The 19,733-nt window shown below is 49.1% G+C and overlaps 1 protein-coding gene across 2 annotated transcripts in view; it reads left to right on the top strand.

The window, feature by feature from the left end:
* LOC137436768 (cilia- and flagella-associated protein 45) overlaps positions 1-19,733 on the top strand; it is an 83,028-nt gene that overhangs the window by 21,062 nt on the left and 42,233 nt on the right. For both annotated transcript variants that reach the window (XM_068130846.2, XM_068130847.2), the window contains exon 9: positions 11,091-11,284. In XM_068130846.2, the coding sequence (XP_067986947.2) occupies positions 11,091-11,284 (194 nt within the window). The remainder of the gene's footprint in view (positions 1-11,090; positions 11,285-19,733) is intronic.

Raw genomic sequence — 19,733 nt, 5'->3', positions numbered from 1 at the left:
ACACAGGGGCACATCAATCTTTAATGCTTGAAGGCATTTTGCCATGGTCCGAGGAGACGGCAACGGGGGATAGTGTTCGTTTACAGGGGATCGGGGGCGGTGTTAGTGCTCCCCTTCATGTCATCCATTTGGAGTCCGATTTGGTGTCAGGACCGGTCACCGTCGGTTTACAAGCCACGCTTCCTGTAGAGGGTGTATCTGTGGTTATCGGGAATGATTTGGCCGGGGGTCAAGTTTATGGTAACCTGAGGGTTGGTAAAGAGCCCAGCAGGGAAAATAACGCCACACCAGCTCGGGATGGCGACAAAAGTGCCAAGTTATTTGTAGGGGGACTGAACTTCAAAACAGAGGAAGAAGTTCTGACCTCTGTCTTCAACAGATATGGGCCGCTGGTGGAAGTGCGGTTGGTAAGAGACTGGGAAACGCAACAGTCAAGAGGGTTCGGCTTTGTCACGTTTGCCAGCACAAAAGACGCCAGAGAGGCAGAGAAGAATTGGAATGGCAAGGATTTGGAGGGTCGGACCATAACAGTAGGGAAGGCATTTCGTAGGCGTCGAGAGGTCTACAGGAGAGAACAACTGGGCGGTAGTTTTGGTGGTGGCCGCAATCAATATTATTATGTAGGCTCCCGGAGTTACGGCCGCTCCCGAAGGAAGGATTGGCAAAGTAGTGGCCGAGAAGGAGACCGCTATTCATGGGACTACAGGGACAAGTGGTCCCACCCTAATTATTAGGGAAGTTCTGAGAAGTTGAAGCACTGAATGCGGCGGAGCCGCCGAGCCAAGATTCCTACACGGATTAACCGTGAACGCCGTTCCTAAAGGCGTCCATGTAGTGAACTTTCATGCACGGACTAACCGTGAACTCCACGTTCCTCAAGGCGCCCATGTAGAGAACTTTCCTGCACGGACTAACCGTGAACTCCACGTTCCTAAAGGCATCCATGTAGTGAATACTCGGCTTGGCCTCCCGGAAAAAGTGCTATCGAGTGGCTTAACTTTGGATCTTTGATCAACCCCTTAACCTTCGTTCACAAGAAACTGGCGGTCAAAGTCAGAGGGTCATGAGATGGAGTCTGATTTGGCAGGGACAATGTCGTTGCTGGTGCTTAGTCCAGAGTGAGTAATCTGGAGGGGTTGTGGTGAAATTTTGGTGGCTTTATTATTAAGTGATAACTGTGCCTGGGGGCAACTGATAATGTGGGGGGGTTGAGTTATCTGGTTTGTTTCTCCAAATTGGCCGGCAAAGAAAGTTTTCGCTGGGTTCAAACTTTCTTTCTTGAAGGGGGGGAGTGTTACATATTTATGTGAATGTATGTGGATTACCATTCAGGTCTTTGCTTATCCGTGTGTAGTATATTAAGGGTTGTTGTGATTGGAGGGTCAGGAGCCCTTCTGAACAAGTGGCCGGAAACGGAAGTGACCGGAAACGGAAGAGAAAAAGACACGAGGAAAAAAGGACGAGTATTATTCTTCCTCGCCCCGCTCCGACAAAAGGTGGGATCGACCTTGCGCTGCGTGGAAAAGCGGCGTTCCGAAGCCTGTCTGGCGAGAGGAATTACCGGGACGTGTACCTGCCCGGTGGAGACGTCAAGTTGACGTGGGGCCGTGCATCGACCCCGCGTCTGGCATCGTTCGCGGCACCGTCCAAACAGACGCGTGCGGGTCGCACGTTGGGGCCTAACGCGCCTTGCAAGCGGCGTGGGGTTTGGCTTGCTCTACCGTATCCGCTTCGCGTGGCCACGAGGGGCTGCAGCCACGGTGCCTGGTACGATACCTGCCCGGTGGAAACACGTCCACCCGGGGTTCGTTCAACCGCCCGAGTGCGGTGACGGCGACCATCATCTTGGTCAGGAGGGGCCCAGAGACATTGTGCGGGACCGAGACCAAAAGGGTGTCGTGAGTACTCACCGGGACACACATGTATAAGATGGCCATCTTAATCATAGGGAATTGATTGTGAATTGGGAATTGGTGATGATTGTGTATTGTTGATTGCTCGGGGAAAATCTCCGTGGTTGTGTCCTTGAAATTGTATGGTGTCATTACCATTGGAAATATATCCTTGAACATCAGTTGTCTCCTGGGTGAAATTCATATGGATTGCGTGGCGAAAGCGCATATATAATACAGCTTGCTGGCGGAGTTCCTCTCACGGTCCGGGGGTCACCGAGACCAGGTATTCACCGAGGGGACCACGTAACAGAATTGGGGGCTCGTCCAAATTACGATTTGCGGTTTTGCAATTGGGTCTACGTCCGGGATCTAAAATTGTATAAAATAATAAAATAATAATTTTTTTTATTAATTAAAATTTATTAATTAATTATTAATTGGTAAAAAAATTTTTAGAAATTGGGGTAAAGTCTTGGGTGAAGGTTAACAGGTGTTAACGATAGGCACCATGGCGTTTGTGGCACAGAACTTTGGGGTAACCCCGAGTGAGGCACAGTTCCGAGCGTTGCTAAAGTCGGACCTCTTGAAATTGGCCAAACATTTTAACTTGGAGGTCCGAACTAATTTGAGGAAGGCAGAGTTGCAGGCCACGGTGATACAATCTATGGTGGGATTAGGAACATGGGACGAGTTAGCCTGGGAGTGGCTACCCGAAGAACCAGAAGACGTTGAGCTCCGGAAACTGGAGTTGCAATTACGGAGCCAGGAACGGATTAAAGAAGAAGAAAGGAAAGCAGAAAAGGAAAGAGCAGAGAAGAAAGGAAAGCAGAAGAGAGGAGGGAAGAGAAACAAGCGGAGGAAAGGAGAGTGGAACGAGAACTCCAGGAAAGGTTAGAAGACAAAAAAGCAGAGGAAAGGAGAGTGGAACGAGAACTCCAGGAAAGGTTGGAAGAGAAAACAGCACAAGAAAGAACCGAGGAAAGGAGAGTGGAAAGAGAACTCCAGGAAAGAAGAGAAAAGGAACAAGCAGAGGAAAGGAGAGCTGCAAGGGACCTCGAAGCAGAGGAGAGAAAAGCGGAAAGGGAATTAAAGGAACGTGACATGGAGCTTCAGCAAGAAATCAAAGTCAAGGAGCTGGAGTTAATGAGAGAACGGGGAGAGGCACCACCCTTGCTGACGGGGTCGACACCTAACCAGAAAACCTGGGATGTGGGCAGACATGTGAGGCTGGTTCCACCGTTCAGTGAAAAGGAAGTCGCGAAATTTTTCCCACACTTTGAGAAAGTGGCTCGACAATTAAACTGGCCGGAGGAGGCCTGGACCATACTCGTGCAAAGTGTGCTGGTGGGGAAAGCTCAGGAAATTTATTCGGCGCTACCAATGGACCAATGTGCAGATTATGAGGTACTGAAGAAGCACATCCTCAAGGCCTATGAGTTGGTTCCGGAAGCTTACAGGCAAAAATTCAGGAATGCCAGGAAGAGGGAGAGTGAGACCCATGTGGAGTTTGCCAGAGTGAAAGAAAACATGTTTGATCGGTGGTGTGAGTCAAAAGGAGTCGGGAAAGACTTCGAAACATTGCGGGACTTGATCCTGGTGGAGGAATTCCAGCAGTGTGTCCACGAGGACATCAAAGTGTACCTGCAGGAAAAGAAAGTACCAAAGTTGTGGGACGCAGCCACCATGGCAGATGATTATGCCTTAACCCACCGAATAGGGGTCCACGAACCTAACTCCTCGCCTAGATCTCCGCAGGGGAGGTGGGGAACAGCAGGTGCGGAGAACGACCATACATGGCGGCGGCCTCGAGATGATTATGGGGACAACTATGATACCCCACCTGTTCGAAATCAGAGGGATGCGGGCCCAAGACAAACTTATAGTTCGGGGGGCCCAAGGCAGACCACGAGTTTTTCCTCCGGGCCTACTTGCGCTTTTTGCAAGAAACCTGGACACTTGATGTCCAGTTGTTACCGCATGAAAAGCGAAGACCCAGAGCGGAGTCCGACTACTACGACTCCAAACGCAATGGCCATTGTGAGAAATCGCCATCAAAAGGGTTACCAACCATTTATTTCAGAGGGGTTTGTGTCACGGGATGGAGCCTCGACTAACCGGAAACCGGTTAGGATATTGAGGGACACAGGGGCACATCAATCTTTAATGCTTGAAGGCATTTTGCCATGGTCCGAGGAGACGGCAACGGGGGATAGTGTTCGTTTACAGGGGATCGGGGGCGGTGTTAATGCTCCCCTTCATGTCATCCATTTGGAGTCCGATTTGGTGTCAGGACCGGTCACCGTCGGTTTACAAGCCACGCTTCCTGTAGAGGGTGTATCTGTGGTTATCGGGAATGATTTGGCCGGGGGTCAAGTTTATGGTAACCTGAGGGTTGGTAAAGAGCCCAGCAGGGAAAATAACGCCACACCAGCTCGGGATGGCGACAAAAGTGCCAAGTTATTTGTAGGGGGACTGAACTTCAAAACAGAGGAAGAAGTTCTGACCTCTGTCTTCAACAGATATGGGCCGCTGGTGGAAGTGCGGTTGGTAAGAGACTGGGAAACGCAACAGTCAAGAGGGTTCGGCTTTGTCACGTTTGCCAGCACAAAAGACGCCAGAGAGGCAGAGAAGAATTGGAATGGCAAGGATTTGGAGGGTCGGACCATAACAGTAGGGAAGGCATTTCGTAGGCGTCGAGAGGTCTACAGGAGAGAACAACTGGGCGGTAGTTTTGGTGGTGGCCGCAATCAATATTATTATGTAGGCTCCCGGAGTTACGGCCGCTCCCGAAGGAAGGATTGGCAAAGTAGTGGCCGAGAAGGAGACCGCTATTCATGGGACTACAGGGACAAGTGGTCCCACCCTAATTATTAGGGAAGTTCTGAGAAGTTGAAGCACTGAATGCGGCGGAGCCGCCGAGCCAAGATTCCTACACGGATTAACCGTGAACGCCGTTCCTAAAGGCGTCCATGTAGTGAACTTTCATGCACGGACTAACCGTGAACTCCACGTTCCTCAAGGCGCCCATGTAGAGAACTTTCCTGCACGGACTAACCGTGAACTCCACGTTCCTAAAGGCATCCATGTAGTGAATACTCGGCTTGGCCTCCCGGAAAAAGTGCTATCGAGTGGCTTAACTTTGGATCTTTGATCAACCCCTTAACCTTCGTTCACAAGAAACTGGCGGTCAAAGTCAGAGGGTCATGAGATGGAGTCTGATTTGGCAGGGACAATGTCGTTGCTGGTGCTTAGTCCAGAGTGAGTAATCTGGAGGGGTTGTGGTGAAATTTTGGTGGCTTTATTATTAAGTGATAACTGTGCCTGGGGGCAACTGATAATGTGGGGGGGTTGAGTTATCTGGTTTGTTTCTCCAAATTGGCCGGCAAAGAAAGTTTTCGCTGGGTTCAAACTTTCTTTCTTGAAGGGGGGGAGTGTTACATATTTATGTGAATGTATGTGGATTACCATTCAGGTCTTTGCTTATCCGTGTGTAGTATATTAAGGGTTGTTGTGATTGGAGGGTCAGGAGCCCTTCTGAACAAGTGGCCGGAAACGGAAGTGACCGGAAACGGAAGAGAAAAAGACACGAGGAAAAAAGGACGAGTATTATTCTTCCTCGCCCCGCTCCGACAAAAGGTGGGATCGACCTTGCGCTGCGTGGAAAAGCGGCGTTCCGAAGCCTGTCTGGCGAGAGGAATTACCGGGACGTGTACCTGCCCGGTGGAGACGTCAAGTTGACGTGGGGCCGTGCATCGACCCCGCGTCTGGCATCGTTCGCGGCACCGTCCAAACAGACGCGTGCGGGTCGCACGTTGGGGCCTAACGCGCCTTGCAAGCGGCGTGGGGTTTGGCTTGCTCTACCGTATCCGCTTCGCGTGGCCACGAGGGGCTGCAGCCACGGTGCCTGGTACGATACCTGCCCGGTGGAAACACGTCCACCCGGGGTTCGTTCAACCGCCCGAGTGCGGTGACGGCGACCATCATCTTGGTCAGGAGGGGCCCAGAGACATTGTGCGGGACCGAGACCAAAAGGGTGTCGTGAGTACTCACCGGGACACACATGTATAAGATGGCCATCTTAATCATAGGGAATTGATTGTGAATTGGGAATTGGTGATGATTGTGTATTGTTGATTGCTCGGGGAAAATCTCCGTGGTTGTGTCCTTGAAATTGTATGGTGTCATTACCATTGGAAATATATCCTTGAACATCAGTTGTCTCCTGGGTGAAATTCATATGGATTGCGTGGCGAAAGCGCATATATAATACAGCTTGCTGGCGGAGTTCCTCTCACGGTCCGGGGGTCACCGAGACCAGGTATTCACCGAGGGGACCACGTAACAGAATTGGGGGCTCGTCCAAATTACGATTTGCGGTTTTGCAATTGGGTCTACGTCCGGGATCTAAAATTGTATAAAATAATAAAATAATAATTTTTTTTATTAATTAAAATTTATTAATTAATTATTAATTGGTAAAAAAATTTTTAGAAATTGGGGTAAAGTCTTGGGTGAAGGTTAACAGGTGTTAACGATAGGCACCATGGCGTTTGTGGCACAGAACTTTGGGGTAACCCCGAGTGAGGCACAGTTCCGAGCGTTGCTAAAGTCGGACCTCTTGAAATTGGCCAAACATTTTAACTTGGAGGTCCGAACTAATTTGAGGAAGGCAGAGTTGCAGGCCACGGTGATACAATCTATGGTGGGATTAGGAACATGGGACGAGTTAGCCTGGGAGTGGCTACCCGAAGAACCAGAAGACGTTGAGCTCCGGAAACTGGAGTTGCAATTACGGAGCCAGGAACGGATTAAAGAAGAAGAAAGGAAAGCAGAAAAGGAAAGAGCAGAGAAGAAAGGAAAGCAGAAGAGAGGAGGGAAGAGAAACAAGCGGAGGAAAGGAGAGTGGAACGAGAACTCCAGGAAAGGTTAGAAGACAAAAAAGCAGAGGAAAGGAGAGTGGAACGAGAACTCCAGGAAAGGTTGGAAGAGAAAACAGCACAAGAAAGAACCGAGGAAAGGAGAGTGGAAAGAGAACTCCAGGAAAGAAGAGAAAAGGAACAAGCAGAGGAAAGGAGAGCTGCAAGGGACCTCGAAGCAGAGGAGAGAAAAGCGGAAAGGGAATTAAAGGAACGTGACATGGAGCTTCAGCAAGAAATCAAAGTCAAGGAGCTGGAGTTAATGAGAGAACGGGGAGAGGCACCACCCTTGCTGACGGGGTCGACACCTAACCAGAAAACCTGGGATGTGGGCAGACATGTGAGGCTGGTTCCACCGTTCAGTGAAAAGGAAGTCGCGAAATTTTTCCCACACTTTGAGAAAGTGGCTCGACAATTAAACTGGCCGGAGGAGGCCTGGACCATACTCGTGCAAAGTGTGCTGGTGGGGAAAGCTCAGGAAATTTATTCGGCGCTACTAATGGACCAATGTGCAGATTATGAGGTACTGAAGAAGCACATCCTCAAGGCCTATGAGTTGGTTCCGGAAGCTTACAGGCAAAAATTCAGGAATGCCAGGAAGAGGGAGAGTGAGACCCATGTGGAGTTTGCCAGAGTGAAAGAAAACATGTTTGATCGGTGGTGTGAGTCAAAAGGAGTCGGGAAAGACTTCGAAACATTGCGGGACTTGATCCTGGTGGAGGAATTCCAGCAGTGTGTCCACGAGGACATCAAAGTGTACCTGCAGGAAAAGAAAGTACCAAAGTTGTGGGACGCAGCCACCATGGCAGATGATTATGCCTTAACCCACCGAATAGGGGTCCACGAACCTAACTCCTCGCCTAGATCTCCGCAGGGGAGGTGGGGAACAGCAGGTGCGGAGAACGACCATACATGGCGGCGGCCTCGAGATGATTATGGGGACAACTATGATACCCCACCTGTTCGAAATCAGAGGGATGCGGGCCCAAGACAAACTTATAGTTCGGGGGGCCCAAGGCAGACCACGAGTTTTTCCTCCGGGCCTACTTGCGCTTTTTGCAAGAAACCTGGACACTTGATGTCCAGTTGTTACCGCATGAAAAGCGAAGACCCAGAGCGGAGTCCGACTACTACGACTCCAAACGCAATGGCCATTGTGAGAAATCGCCATCAAAAGGGTTACCAACCATTTATTTCAGAGGGGTTTGTGTCACGGGATGGAGCCTCGACTAACCGGAAACCGGTTAGGATATTGAGGGACACAGGGGCACATCAATCTTTAATGCTTGAAGGCATTTTGCCATGGTCCGAGGAGACGGCAACGGGGGATAGTGTTCGTTTACAGGGGATCGGGGGCGGTGTTAATGCTCCCCTTCATGTCATCCATTTGGAGTCCGATTTGGTGTCAGGACCGGTCACCGTCGGTTTACAAGCCACGCTTCCTGTAGAGGGTGTATCTGTGGTTATCGGGAATGATTTGGCCGGGGGTCAAGTTTATGGTAACCTGAGGGTTGGTAAAGAGCCCAGCAGGGAAAATAACGCCACACCAGCTCGGGATGGCGACAAAAGTGCCAAGTTATTTGTAGGGGGACTGAACTTCAAAACAGAGGAAGAAGTTCTGACCTCTGTCTTCAACAGATATGGGCCGCTGGTGGAAGTGCGGTTGGTAAGAGACTGGGAAACGCAACAGTCAAGAGGGTTCGGCTTTGTCACGTTTGCCAGCACAAAAGACGCCAGAGAGGCAGAGAAGAATTGGAATGGCAAGGATTTGGAGGGTCGGACCATAACAGTAGGGAAGGCATTTCGTAGGCGTCGAGAGGTCTACAGGAGAGAACAACTGGGCGGTAGTTTTGGTGGTGGCCGCAATCAATATTATTATGTAGGCTCCCGGAGTTACGGCCGCTCCCGAAGGAAGGATTGGCAAAGTAGTGGCCGAGAAGGAGACCGCTATTCATGGGACTACAGGGACAAGTGGTCCCACCCTAATTATTAGGGAAGTTCTGAGAAGTTGAAGCACTGAATGCGGCGGAGCCGCCGAGCCAAGATTCCTACACGGATTAACCGTGAACGCCGTTCCTAAAGGCGTCCATGTAGTGAACTTTCATGCACGGACTAACCGTGAACTCCACGTTCCTCAAGGCGCCCATGTAGAGAACTTTCCTGCACGGACTAACCGTGAACTCCACGTTCCTAAAGGCATCCATGTAGTGAATACTCGGCTTGGCCTCCCGGAAAAAGTGCTATCGAGTGGCTTAACTTTGGATCTTTGATCAACCCCTTAACCTTCGTTCACAAGAAACTGGCGGTCAAAGTCAGAGGGTCATGAGATGGAGTCTGATTTGGCAGGGACAATGTCGTTGCTGGTGCTTAGTCCAGAGTGAGTAATCTGGAGGGGTTGTGGTGAAATTTTGGTGGCTTTATTATTAAGTGATAACTGTGCCTGGGGGCAACTGATAATGTGGGGGGGTTGAGTTATCTGGTTTGTTTCTCCAAATTGGCCGGCAAAGAAAGTTTTCGCTGGGTTCAAACTTTCTTTCTTGAAGGGGGGGAGTGTTACATATTTATGTGAATGTATGTGGATTACCATTCAGGTCTTTGCTTATCCGTGTGTAGTATATTAAGGGTTGTTGTGATTGGAGGGTCAGGAGCCCTTCTGAACAAGTGGCCGGAAACGGAAGTGACCGGAAACGGAAGAGAAAAAGACACGAGGAAAAAAGGACGAGTATTATTCTTCCTCGCCCCGCTCCGACAAAAGGTGGGATCGACCTTGCGCTGCGTGGAAAAGCGGCGTTCCGAAGCCTGTCTGGCGAGAGGAATTACCGGGACGTGTACCTGCCCGGTGGAGACGTCAAGTTGACGTGGGGCCGTGCATCGACCCCGCGTCTGGCATCGTTCGCGGCACCGTCCAAACAGACGCGTGCGGGTCGCACGTTGGGGCCTAACGCGCCTTGCAAGCGGCGTGGGGTTTGGCTTGCTCTACCGTATCCGCTTCGCGTGGCCACGAGGGGCTGCAGCCACGGTGCCTGGTACGATACCTGCCCGGTGGAAACACGTCCACCCGGGGTTCGTTCAACCGCCCGAGTGCGGTGACGGCGACCATCATCTTGGTCAGGAGGGGCCCAGAGACATTGTGCGGGACCGAGACCAAAAGGGTGTCGTGAGTACTCACCGGGACACACATGTATAAGATGGCCATCTTAATCATAGGGAATTGATTGTGAATTGGGAATTGGTGATGATTGTGTATTGTTGATTGCTCGGGGAAAATCTCCGTGGTTGTGTCCTTGAAATTGTATGGTGTCATTACCATTGGAAATATATCCTTGAACATCAGTTGTCTCCTGGGTGAAATTCATATGGATTGCGTGGCGAAAGCGCATATATAATACAGCTTGCTGGCGGAGTTCCTCTCACGGTCCGGGGGTCACCGAGACCAGGTATTCACCGAGGGGACCACGTAACAGTTGTCATTAACAATTGCTTATTAAACCAGGATTAAATTACGAATTAGGCCCACACCGGTTGCATCACCTCTGAGGCCTGGCTGCGCCGCCATTTCAGTGCCGCTGTACATCGGGGTGGGAAATTGTTCTGGGTGCTGGAGATAACTCACGTATTATTTGATGAAAACACATCGTGGCATCTTTAACGTCCAACGGCTAATGCTCATCGACAAGTCCCTAGCTTTACATCCATCTGAGGAGCGGTGCACAGAAGCGTTATTCGTTACAACAATGTAATCAATTGATCAAATACAGAATTCACCTGTTAAAGATGTGCATCGACTCAGCTGGTGATTAGTGGGGCTCGGCCGATTGAGGGGCGACCTGATCTGTAACCACACAAGACGGGACACATGTGGAGGCGATTCCATAATTAAAAGAGAATACTGTGCCAGAGAAGATTTGATGAGAAAGTAGTGGTGGGTTGGAAGGTGAAGAGGGAGAACGGCTAGGGTGGCTTGGGTGCACATGTGTGCAATGATGAATGAGAAAACACCACAGACAGATCAGGACTGACACAGGATATGAAATGTGGGCAATATTGAGTAGTGTTGTGGACATTTCAGTGATCGGTGTTCACATGACATGGAAGTCCAACATTATCCCCCATACCGCACCACCATCAGTTATTGCAACCATAGTAACAACATCTCTCGATCATAATATCATATTGAATTGCTTCAACGAATGATTGGCAAATTGTTGAGCTTGGTGAACCACGACATGGAGTGATGCCAGTTGAAAAACCTTCTTGGGATTAAACTGTGATCCGACAGGATGAGAAGCGTGCACGGAGTCACCAGGAGGCTGCACAGCGTCAGTGGTGTATCCAGCAGATTAAGGAGGCAGCAGCATTGGCCGAGCACGAGGCCAAGCTATGCCAGGAGCGGAGTGACCAAATTGAAGCCAAACTGCACCGAAAGGCGGTGCAGTTACAAATGGACAAACTAGAATTTCAGCGCACTTTGCAGTAAGTATTACTGATACAACAATTTCATACCATTTTGGCCCTTAAGCGGGACATGAATCTTGACTCTCACAGCACATGAAAGTGCATCTACATTCCCATGATACAACGCATTTCCTGTTTTATGACTCTTACAAAGTCAACTACACGGTCACAAAGTTCACTTCTACTACACATCCTGTTTTATGTAAGTCGCAATAGTAATTTAATAGCCACACCGGCACGTAACAATGGCTGAGAAATCAGAGGAAAAAAAAAATCACGTTATTTAATTCAAGGAGTGGTAAAATGAAATGCGAACAATACAGGCCTAGCAAGACTGAACACACTCATTTTCAGTGACCCCTGCCCTCATTTCATTTTCAGTGATGTCACAGCTCTTAAAAATCACACACACACACACACACGTGATGGCAGTGATCAGCCCCCCGGTCCCCCCTTGACCCCAAGAAGAACCCCTGGAGGCATCTGGAACTGTGATACAAAAGGTTTATTATAGAAATTATTAATTAACGTGCACGGAAGATTTCCAGGTCCATGCACCAAGCCGACAGCTCCCGGCGCACGGCAGCACGACCCACATTAGCAAGAAGCAGGTCGCGATGCGTACAATGCACAAGGAAGCGCCTCGAGGCCATCCACCGAAAATCTTAAGAGTTCTCACTGTCAAGCCGGTTATTATACATGGTTCCCCCCCCCCCTCCCCTCATCCCATACTGAGAAATCAACGGGGTGGTCCAGACAGTGAGGAGCCTTGCTAAGGGGACAAGGCCACAGGGAGAACATAACATGGCTGGGCTGACATAACACGGCTGGGACGCAAGTAGTGGAAATGTCATTAATGGTCTTAGACTGCCCTCCAGAGGTTTGGGAGGGTATAGCGGGGGCCAATACTCAGTATACTAGCAAAGAAAGGGGAGATATATGGGTGCCCCCAATCATTGCCACGACAGTTCCTCCATCTGTCACTACAACATCTTGAATGAAATAAAAAGATCGTTTTAGTTATCACCCTGGATCCCCCTGGGGTTATCATTCGAAGTATTTGGGCGTTACCCTCAATTTACCTGGTTCACCATGGAGGTGTGTCGGGTCTCCTATCTCTGTCAAGAGTACCTCGACACGTGCAATGGGCTGGAGCCACACCCAACCTTCCATGGAGTGGGGTCAGTAAAGTGGGGACAAAGCTCAAGTACCCCAATGGGCCCCCTCTCCCCTTATGAGCTGGCTAGACCTAGAGAGGGAAAAAGAGAATTACCACATCGTTGTACTAGGGGGAACCTTTACCCAACGGAGTATGCATTGGACTATTGGGTCAATGAACCACAGAGAAAATGAAACAATAACTCAAAGGACTATCTATATATATAAAGCACAGTTTGTGTGTGTGTGTGTGTGTGTGTGTGTGTGTGTGTGTGTGTGTGTGTGTGTGTGTGTGTGTGTGTGTGTGTGTGTGTGTAATGTTACCGATAGACTCCGAAACGGAGAGGCTCACGTGCTTGATATTTGGCATAGACATGGCCATTGAGCCTGGGACGAACATGGCCGATAGGCTGGGCCAAATCGGAGGTGATTTTCCTAATTCAATGTAATTTACCTAAAAGTTGTGAGTGAGTATCAGGAACAAAATCATGAAAAAAAAATTCAAAAATATTGACGTTTAACGGTCAGACAGCCCGTTACCATAGCAACAGTTACAGACGACTCAAAAAATGCCTAAATTGACGATTTATCAAGCTGTGTTTGACCCCCAGAGTTGATTCTGGTACCAAAAGATGCAGAATTGAAAGCCAAGGATGATTGGATAGCTTAACAATGTCTGTGACACAATTCAATACCACTTTTATCCAAAAAACTGATTTTTGTCTGAAATTTCAAGCATATTTATGGAAAGAAATTGAAAATTTTGCTTTTTAATCATAGGATAACCATTAATCAGATTAAATTTACTTTAAATTGTCTTTTACAACCTTGTATTGTCCAGTTTTTATAACTGTTATAACATTGTTTAAATTTGGCCATCTTCATTTCAATAAAAAAAAGTTAACAAAAGCAGCTTACAATCATTAATTTTAATGCCTGCTTTCGGTTGTTACTGTAACCATTCATCAGGGCGTTCAAGGCGCTCTTGCACACATCAAGGATAGGCGCTCTTGTCTTCGATACAACGGCAGTGAACTCTGGGGTCAAGAGTGGAGTCGTAGTAAGACTGGAGACTGAGTTTGGCAGGAGTCTTCTGCAACTGGCGTGTCGGCACCACATCCACGAATTGGTTGGAGGGGCGTCTTGCTCAATAGTGTATGGCCCCACCACAGGACCTAATGAACAGCTGTTCAAGCGACTGCTCAACACTTGGAGTGAATTGGACCAGGGCAACTACACATTGGTCGAGGTGTCTGCTCAACAGAGAGAGCTGGCTGGCCATGTACATGCCACCATCACCTTCCTTCAGACGTGGATGGACAATAGCACAAAGGAGACTCTTCGACACGACTACCTGGAGCTGGCACACCTCACACTGCTGTTTCTTGGAGGGACTGTCCCTGATGGTATGAGGACCATCACTATCAAAGCTCCTGGGGCATTCCACCACGCCCGTTGGATGAGCAAGACTTTATACACTATAAAGGTGGCACTCTTCCGTTGGCAGCTGGGAGATATCTACACACCCGAAGAGCTGGAAGACATAACCAGTCTCGCTGCATTCATGTCAGTCTTCTACACTAAAGCGTGGTTGACATGTACCAGTGCTGCAGATGCACCATCTAACGACATGTACCTGATGAAGAACCTCCTCAAGGCTGAGGCCAGTATCGCAAAGAATCCAACAAAGTGGCCTGCCAAATTTCTGTCCTTTGTGACTGTGGCCCGAGAGAAGCTACAAAACCATTTGTGGTACCTCTCAGAGAGATTGGTCTCTTTGGCACTCTTCTCGGACAGAACGTCATCTGACAAGCAGACTATGAGAAGGGCTATGCTCAGGTACCATGGGACTGCACATAACATGATACAGGAGATGCCAGCCTCACAGCAATTGGGGAGTCAAGCCCTCAAAGACTTTGTTGGTTAAGACTCTTGGAGCATGTTTGAACTCTTGGGTATTGACTCCAGTTTTGTCAAGCTCCCCGTTGCACAGTGGCCCACCTCAGACAGCTATCGTCATGGCAAGGAAGTTGTGGCCAAACTCCCAGTTGTCAATGACGCAGCAGAGCGGACACTTGGACTCGCCACAGATTTTAACACTAACAAGGCCCCCAAATCTGAGGCGCAGCTCCAGGCTCTATACAGGGTTGTGAAGGGCGTCAGGGAGAAGCTGCATGGACTGGCAACATCCACTGAGGTTGTGACTAAGAAGTCATTGGCCTCCATTGATTACAATTGGGACTAGGTTTTTTATTTTGTTATCAATGTTCAATGTCAGACCTTAAATTTGAGACAAAAAAGCTTAATCAATGACAAAAGTTAATTTAAAGTACATTTAATTTGACTATAGCTCTGATTAATGATTATCCTATGATTAAAAAGCAAAATTTTCAATTTTTTTTCAAACAAATGCCTTAAATTTGAGATAAAAATGAGTTTTTGGGATAAAAGTTGTATTGAATTGTGTCACAGACATTGTTAAGCTATCCAATCATCCTTGGCTTTCAATTCTGAATCTTTTGGTACCAGAATCAACTCTGGGGGTCACACACAGCCTGAGAAATCATCGATTTTAAGAATTTTTTGAGTCGTCTGTAACGGTTGTTATGGTAAAGGGCTGTTTTACCGTAAGACGTCAATATTTTTGAAAACAAATTTCATGGTTTTGTTTCTGTTACCCAGCCACAACTTTTAGGTAAATTACAACCTTGTAGTATGAAAAATTGAAAATCACCCCTGATTTGGCCCAGCCTAATGGCCGACCTCAAAATATTTGACGATCCATATTTTTTATTCATATTTACCTCAGCGCATTTCAGCGAAGTACCCGCTAATCTCAGCCGGTGTCAGAACAGCTCGCTGATTCGCTCAGAGCGATCACGTGATGTTCCATCCCCGCCGCTAGACTGATTCGCTCAGAGCGATCACGTGATGTGACCATTGCCATTCACTCCACATAGGTGGAGATGCAGTTACCGGGCGCCATCTTGGTTGGCATTCGATGCTGGGCGATGGTGATTTCCGTCACACGTTTGCACGTAATTCAGAGTGAAAAGCGATCGTGTTTTGTGTCGATTTTTGTCGATTTTGTGCGATATGAATTAAATGTCTTTGATAGGGACCGGTAATTCCGCCAGGGGCGCTGCGCGCACTACTTACGTCACGCTGTGCATGGCACTCTGTGACCGCCGTTGCGGTGCAATGCTTTGCGGGCAAATCGTTTTTATGCCATGGTATGCCATATTTTGGACTTAACCACTCTTCATGACTGATCATGTGACATCTACACACTCATGGCTACCACCGAGACGGATCCTGGTTTCACGTGAGTAATATTTACCATATTTGCTCGATTTTTGAAACCGATGCATGCAAATATCGTGTCTATACCACACCTAAAATATTTTTTAGAAAGAATAAGCACATCTCCCCTTTGAAAGTGCCCCCTGAAGTGTGTCCAGGTGGAATTTCTAAGTCGTAGGTCTTAGCAACTCTCAGCAATCTTTTACCGCATGGATTTATCTCGAGTATTTACTAAACTGTGCTAAGTTGAAGTTGCGTACATATTTCAGCAGTTTTCAATGTAAATCGGTGTAATGTAACCTCCCCCCTTCCCCCTCATCCCCTCCCCTCCCCCCCTACACCTCCCTCTCCCCTCCTACCCCACCCACTCCCCTCCTACCCCTCCCCTCTCCCCCTCCCACCCCCTCCCATCCCTCACCCTCCCCCTCCCCCCTCGCGTACTCTTCTTTCTTCCGGATCGCGCACCCTAACGGAAACGCGTACTCTTCTTTCTTCCGGAACGTGCATACTTCCGGAACGCGCATTCTTGCGGAACGCGCATTCTTGGGGACCACAGCTCAACGCTACGCAAACGTAGCCACTGACGCTGATCCTGCGAGCTCGGGGTCACCTGGTGCGCAGGAACAGGGGGTTGGCAAACCCAGACTTTCCCCTTTGCGGACGCATGAGGTGGTTGGGGACAGCAATTTTCACATGGGGATGTCTCGTTCATCTTCCTCCCGCTCTTGGCGCACCATGGTCTGTTCACCTGTACCTGTATTGCAAGTTTTACTGACACACACAGATCAAATTCCTAGCCCCCCCCCCTCCCCCCAATTGGCATTTATTTACCTCATCTCTCAGATGGTTGGCTATTTATAGCCGCATTCCCTGCGTCGTGTCTGCAAATTCTAATGCCATATTTACTTTCACCAATTTCCAAAAATACCTCCCTTTAATCATCTTCCCCGCATCTAATAATACATGATTTACCAACCATTATCTCCCCAACCATAATCGGTCAATGGAGAAACTCACCACATTTCACCATCTTGCTTTGTTGCCTTCCTGTATTGCAAGCATCATTTTTTTGAAAACACAAATATTTGTAAACATGATTCTGCATCGCTTCCATTCTAGAAGCGTCTCATTATTGCAACTGAAATCCGAAATACAATTTCCCTATACGCTTGCCTTACTGCACAATGTTGTTCACTCATCTCACCAATCATCCTGTGTAAATTTTTTTATCTACATTGACTCACACCACAATTCATATCATTAGCAGCTGGTAGTTAAATATCAAAAAAATCAACTGGTATTCTCCCTTTGTAACCTCACTCTTATCCTATCAATACCTGGACATACTCATCTTTTTTTCTTTCCCTGGACAAGCAAATTTCACACCAGTATAAATCACTGGAAACTTATCTGAAAATTCAGTCCGTCCCCTCTACCGGTATGATGTCGCTACTTAAATCTACAGTTACCTATGGTCATTTCTAAACCCTAACATTATCCAAGCCCTCCCTGGCTAGGTTTTCACCGCCATAACCCCATAAACTAATGCTCATGTGCCCCACGTGTGAGGGGTGGTAGCGATACCACCCCCGACACTGGGTAGCAATTTCCAATGAATACTATTCCCAATTTCGAATCACTAGTAATTTCAAGCCAATTCCAATTTCAAATCCCTATTAATTCCACACAATTTGTCATCATCACAACAGTCCGCTACACTTGAGCCTCCTCGGTGCGTCATTGCATTATCAAAGCTCGGTACGGGTGGTTTGGTCTACTGTAGGTTGAGTCCGTCCGGCATTCGGTTCAGGGGAGGAGGTTTGGTTGGGCCAAGGCACCAGGCACCATCCCGGCGCAACGCCTTGCGCTCCCATGAGCAATGGCCCAGCCTTGCCCGGCCGAAACGTTGCCACCGCAAGGGGGCGCCGTTCCAACCCCTCCTACCTTCCCTCGAACCGGGCCGCCCGCTTTGCCTCACAAAGCGCGGCACCGACCGTACAGGGCGGGACCCGGCCCGGATCGTGCACAATGCTCTGAGCAGGAGCGACGCGACACCGATCCCCGCCGGCTCCCGCAGCACACCAAGCCCGTCATGGACCGAGACCTCGCGTCGGATACCTGTCAGCCTAAACGCTGTCCCGGTTAACGTCGATGCCTTACCTGCATGCTCACACCACTCGTTCCGTTGTTTACTCACCAAACCCGGTGCTCCAACGCCTCTCGTACATCCCATGCATTCTACTCGCGCACATTCTTGCGCATCCATTCCACCATTCGCACACTCTGTTATCACACACTCCGTAACACACCTCTCTCGCGCACCATCTTGCGCACACTCTCCCGGTACGTACTCCGTACCACTCATGGGGGTGCACTCTTGCATCCACCCATTCAGCGCACACCTACTCACGGGTGTGCAATCCCTCGTAGCACACCCAATCATGCGCTTCACCACCAACTCAGGTGTGCCTCCTCGCACACGCTCCTCATCCATTCCAGGTGTGCATTCTTTCTCACTCGCCACAACCAACTCACTCTCCGGGTCACTCTCATCACACATACACTCCGATGTGCATTCACACTCACACTCGGTAACACACTCTCGCTCCGGCGCCATTCGCACACGCGCACCATTTCCAATCACACAGCGCACCACGGACCTCCCACAAACGCCCGCGGTACACTGGGATCCCAAGCGCGCGAAAATTCTTTTCGTGCCAAACGCTCTCCTGCAAAACCTCTTAGTACCATATACAGCCCGACTCACCTTCGGGATCCTCCTCTCCACACGCACCTACAAATCTTTATAAGGATCAGCAAGTACGGCATCAGGATGCGAATACAGACTTTGAGCAATTTCCATTCCTTCCTCCCGCTGTTGCTCTTCTACGTCCGCTGTCTCTCCAATTTCCATTTCCACTATTGGTTCGGTTTTATATTCTTTTTCCTCGACGACCGCTGGCGCCAATAAAATAAAATCTTTTAATTCGGCGGCGAGTCGCGATTTCTATCCCGGTCCACCCGGCTGTGCCTTGCTCCAACTCGCTTCTCCCGCGCTCCTCTAGCTGCGCTACCTCGTCGCGTACCGATGTACCTTTCCCGCTCGACCTGCGGTCAATGTTCTCCCCAAATCTTTGGATGCGGTCACCCATTATATTACCACACCCTTCAATTAGATTTCCTAATCCCCCCAATTTGCTTCCTAATTGCTCCCCCAGTCTATTTTCCATCTGTTTATTATCGGCCCTCATTTCTCCCATCTCTCTACTTAACCCCCCAATTTGGATTCCCATTTCCATTTGTATAACTGCCTGTAGCTGTGCCATGAGGGCCTGCATATCTATCCCTCCTGCTTGCGTAGCGGGCGCGGCCCTCGTCGCCATGTGCGAGGTGCCGCCATTTTGTGCTGCCATGACTATGTGCGAGGTGCCGCCATTTTGCGCGCCTTCAACCCCCTCTACCCCACCTTCTTCAACCTCTTTGTCCATTACTCCCAATTGTTCCCTGGGGTCCTGGGTTGCCTCCAACTCTTCCTCTACCTCCTCATTCTTCCCCACCAGCATCCGATCGCCTTGAGTATCCATGGCACGACTCAATTTGGATGTTAAAAATAATTTTGGCGGCTCCTAATTTTTGACCAAATTTTTCAAGATGGATTAAAATTTGGTTTCGGTCCCAAATTCCACTCTTGGACACCAATTGTTGCGGATTCGGAGTACGGCGCTCCCCTTACCAAGGGGAGGTGGGTTAATCCCCTTTTCTGTTACAATGGCCGTCTCCGATCCTGGAAACTATGACGTCACTTCCGGTCGGTAGTAGCCAGGGTCATTAGTCAATGAAGTCCCAAATACCTGCGTACTAAGACCGGCCGTAAGCGAGGAGATAATTTCCACCCGAGCCGCAGCGTTAATGGATACGCCGAGCGAAGCGAGCTGTGACTCGGGCCGTTAACAAAAGACTAACCCGATTCTGAGCGGTTCTGCCAAATCGTGCCACGTATATCAAT

This window comes from Myxine glutinosa, chromosome 11, assembly GCF_964187855.1.
Source record: "Myxine glutinosa chromosome 11, kmMyxGlut1.1, whole genome shotgun sequence".
Lineage (NCBI taxonomy): Eukaryota > Metazoa > Chordata > Myxini > Myxiniformes > Myxinidae > Myxine > Myxine glutinosa.
Note: the sequence above shows the minus strand (reverse complement) of the source record. Positions and strands in the feature narration are given on the sequence as shown.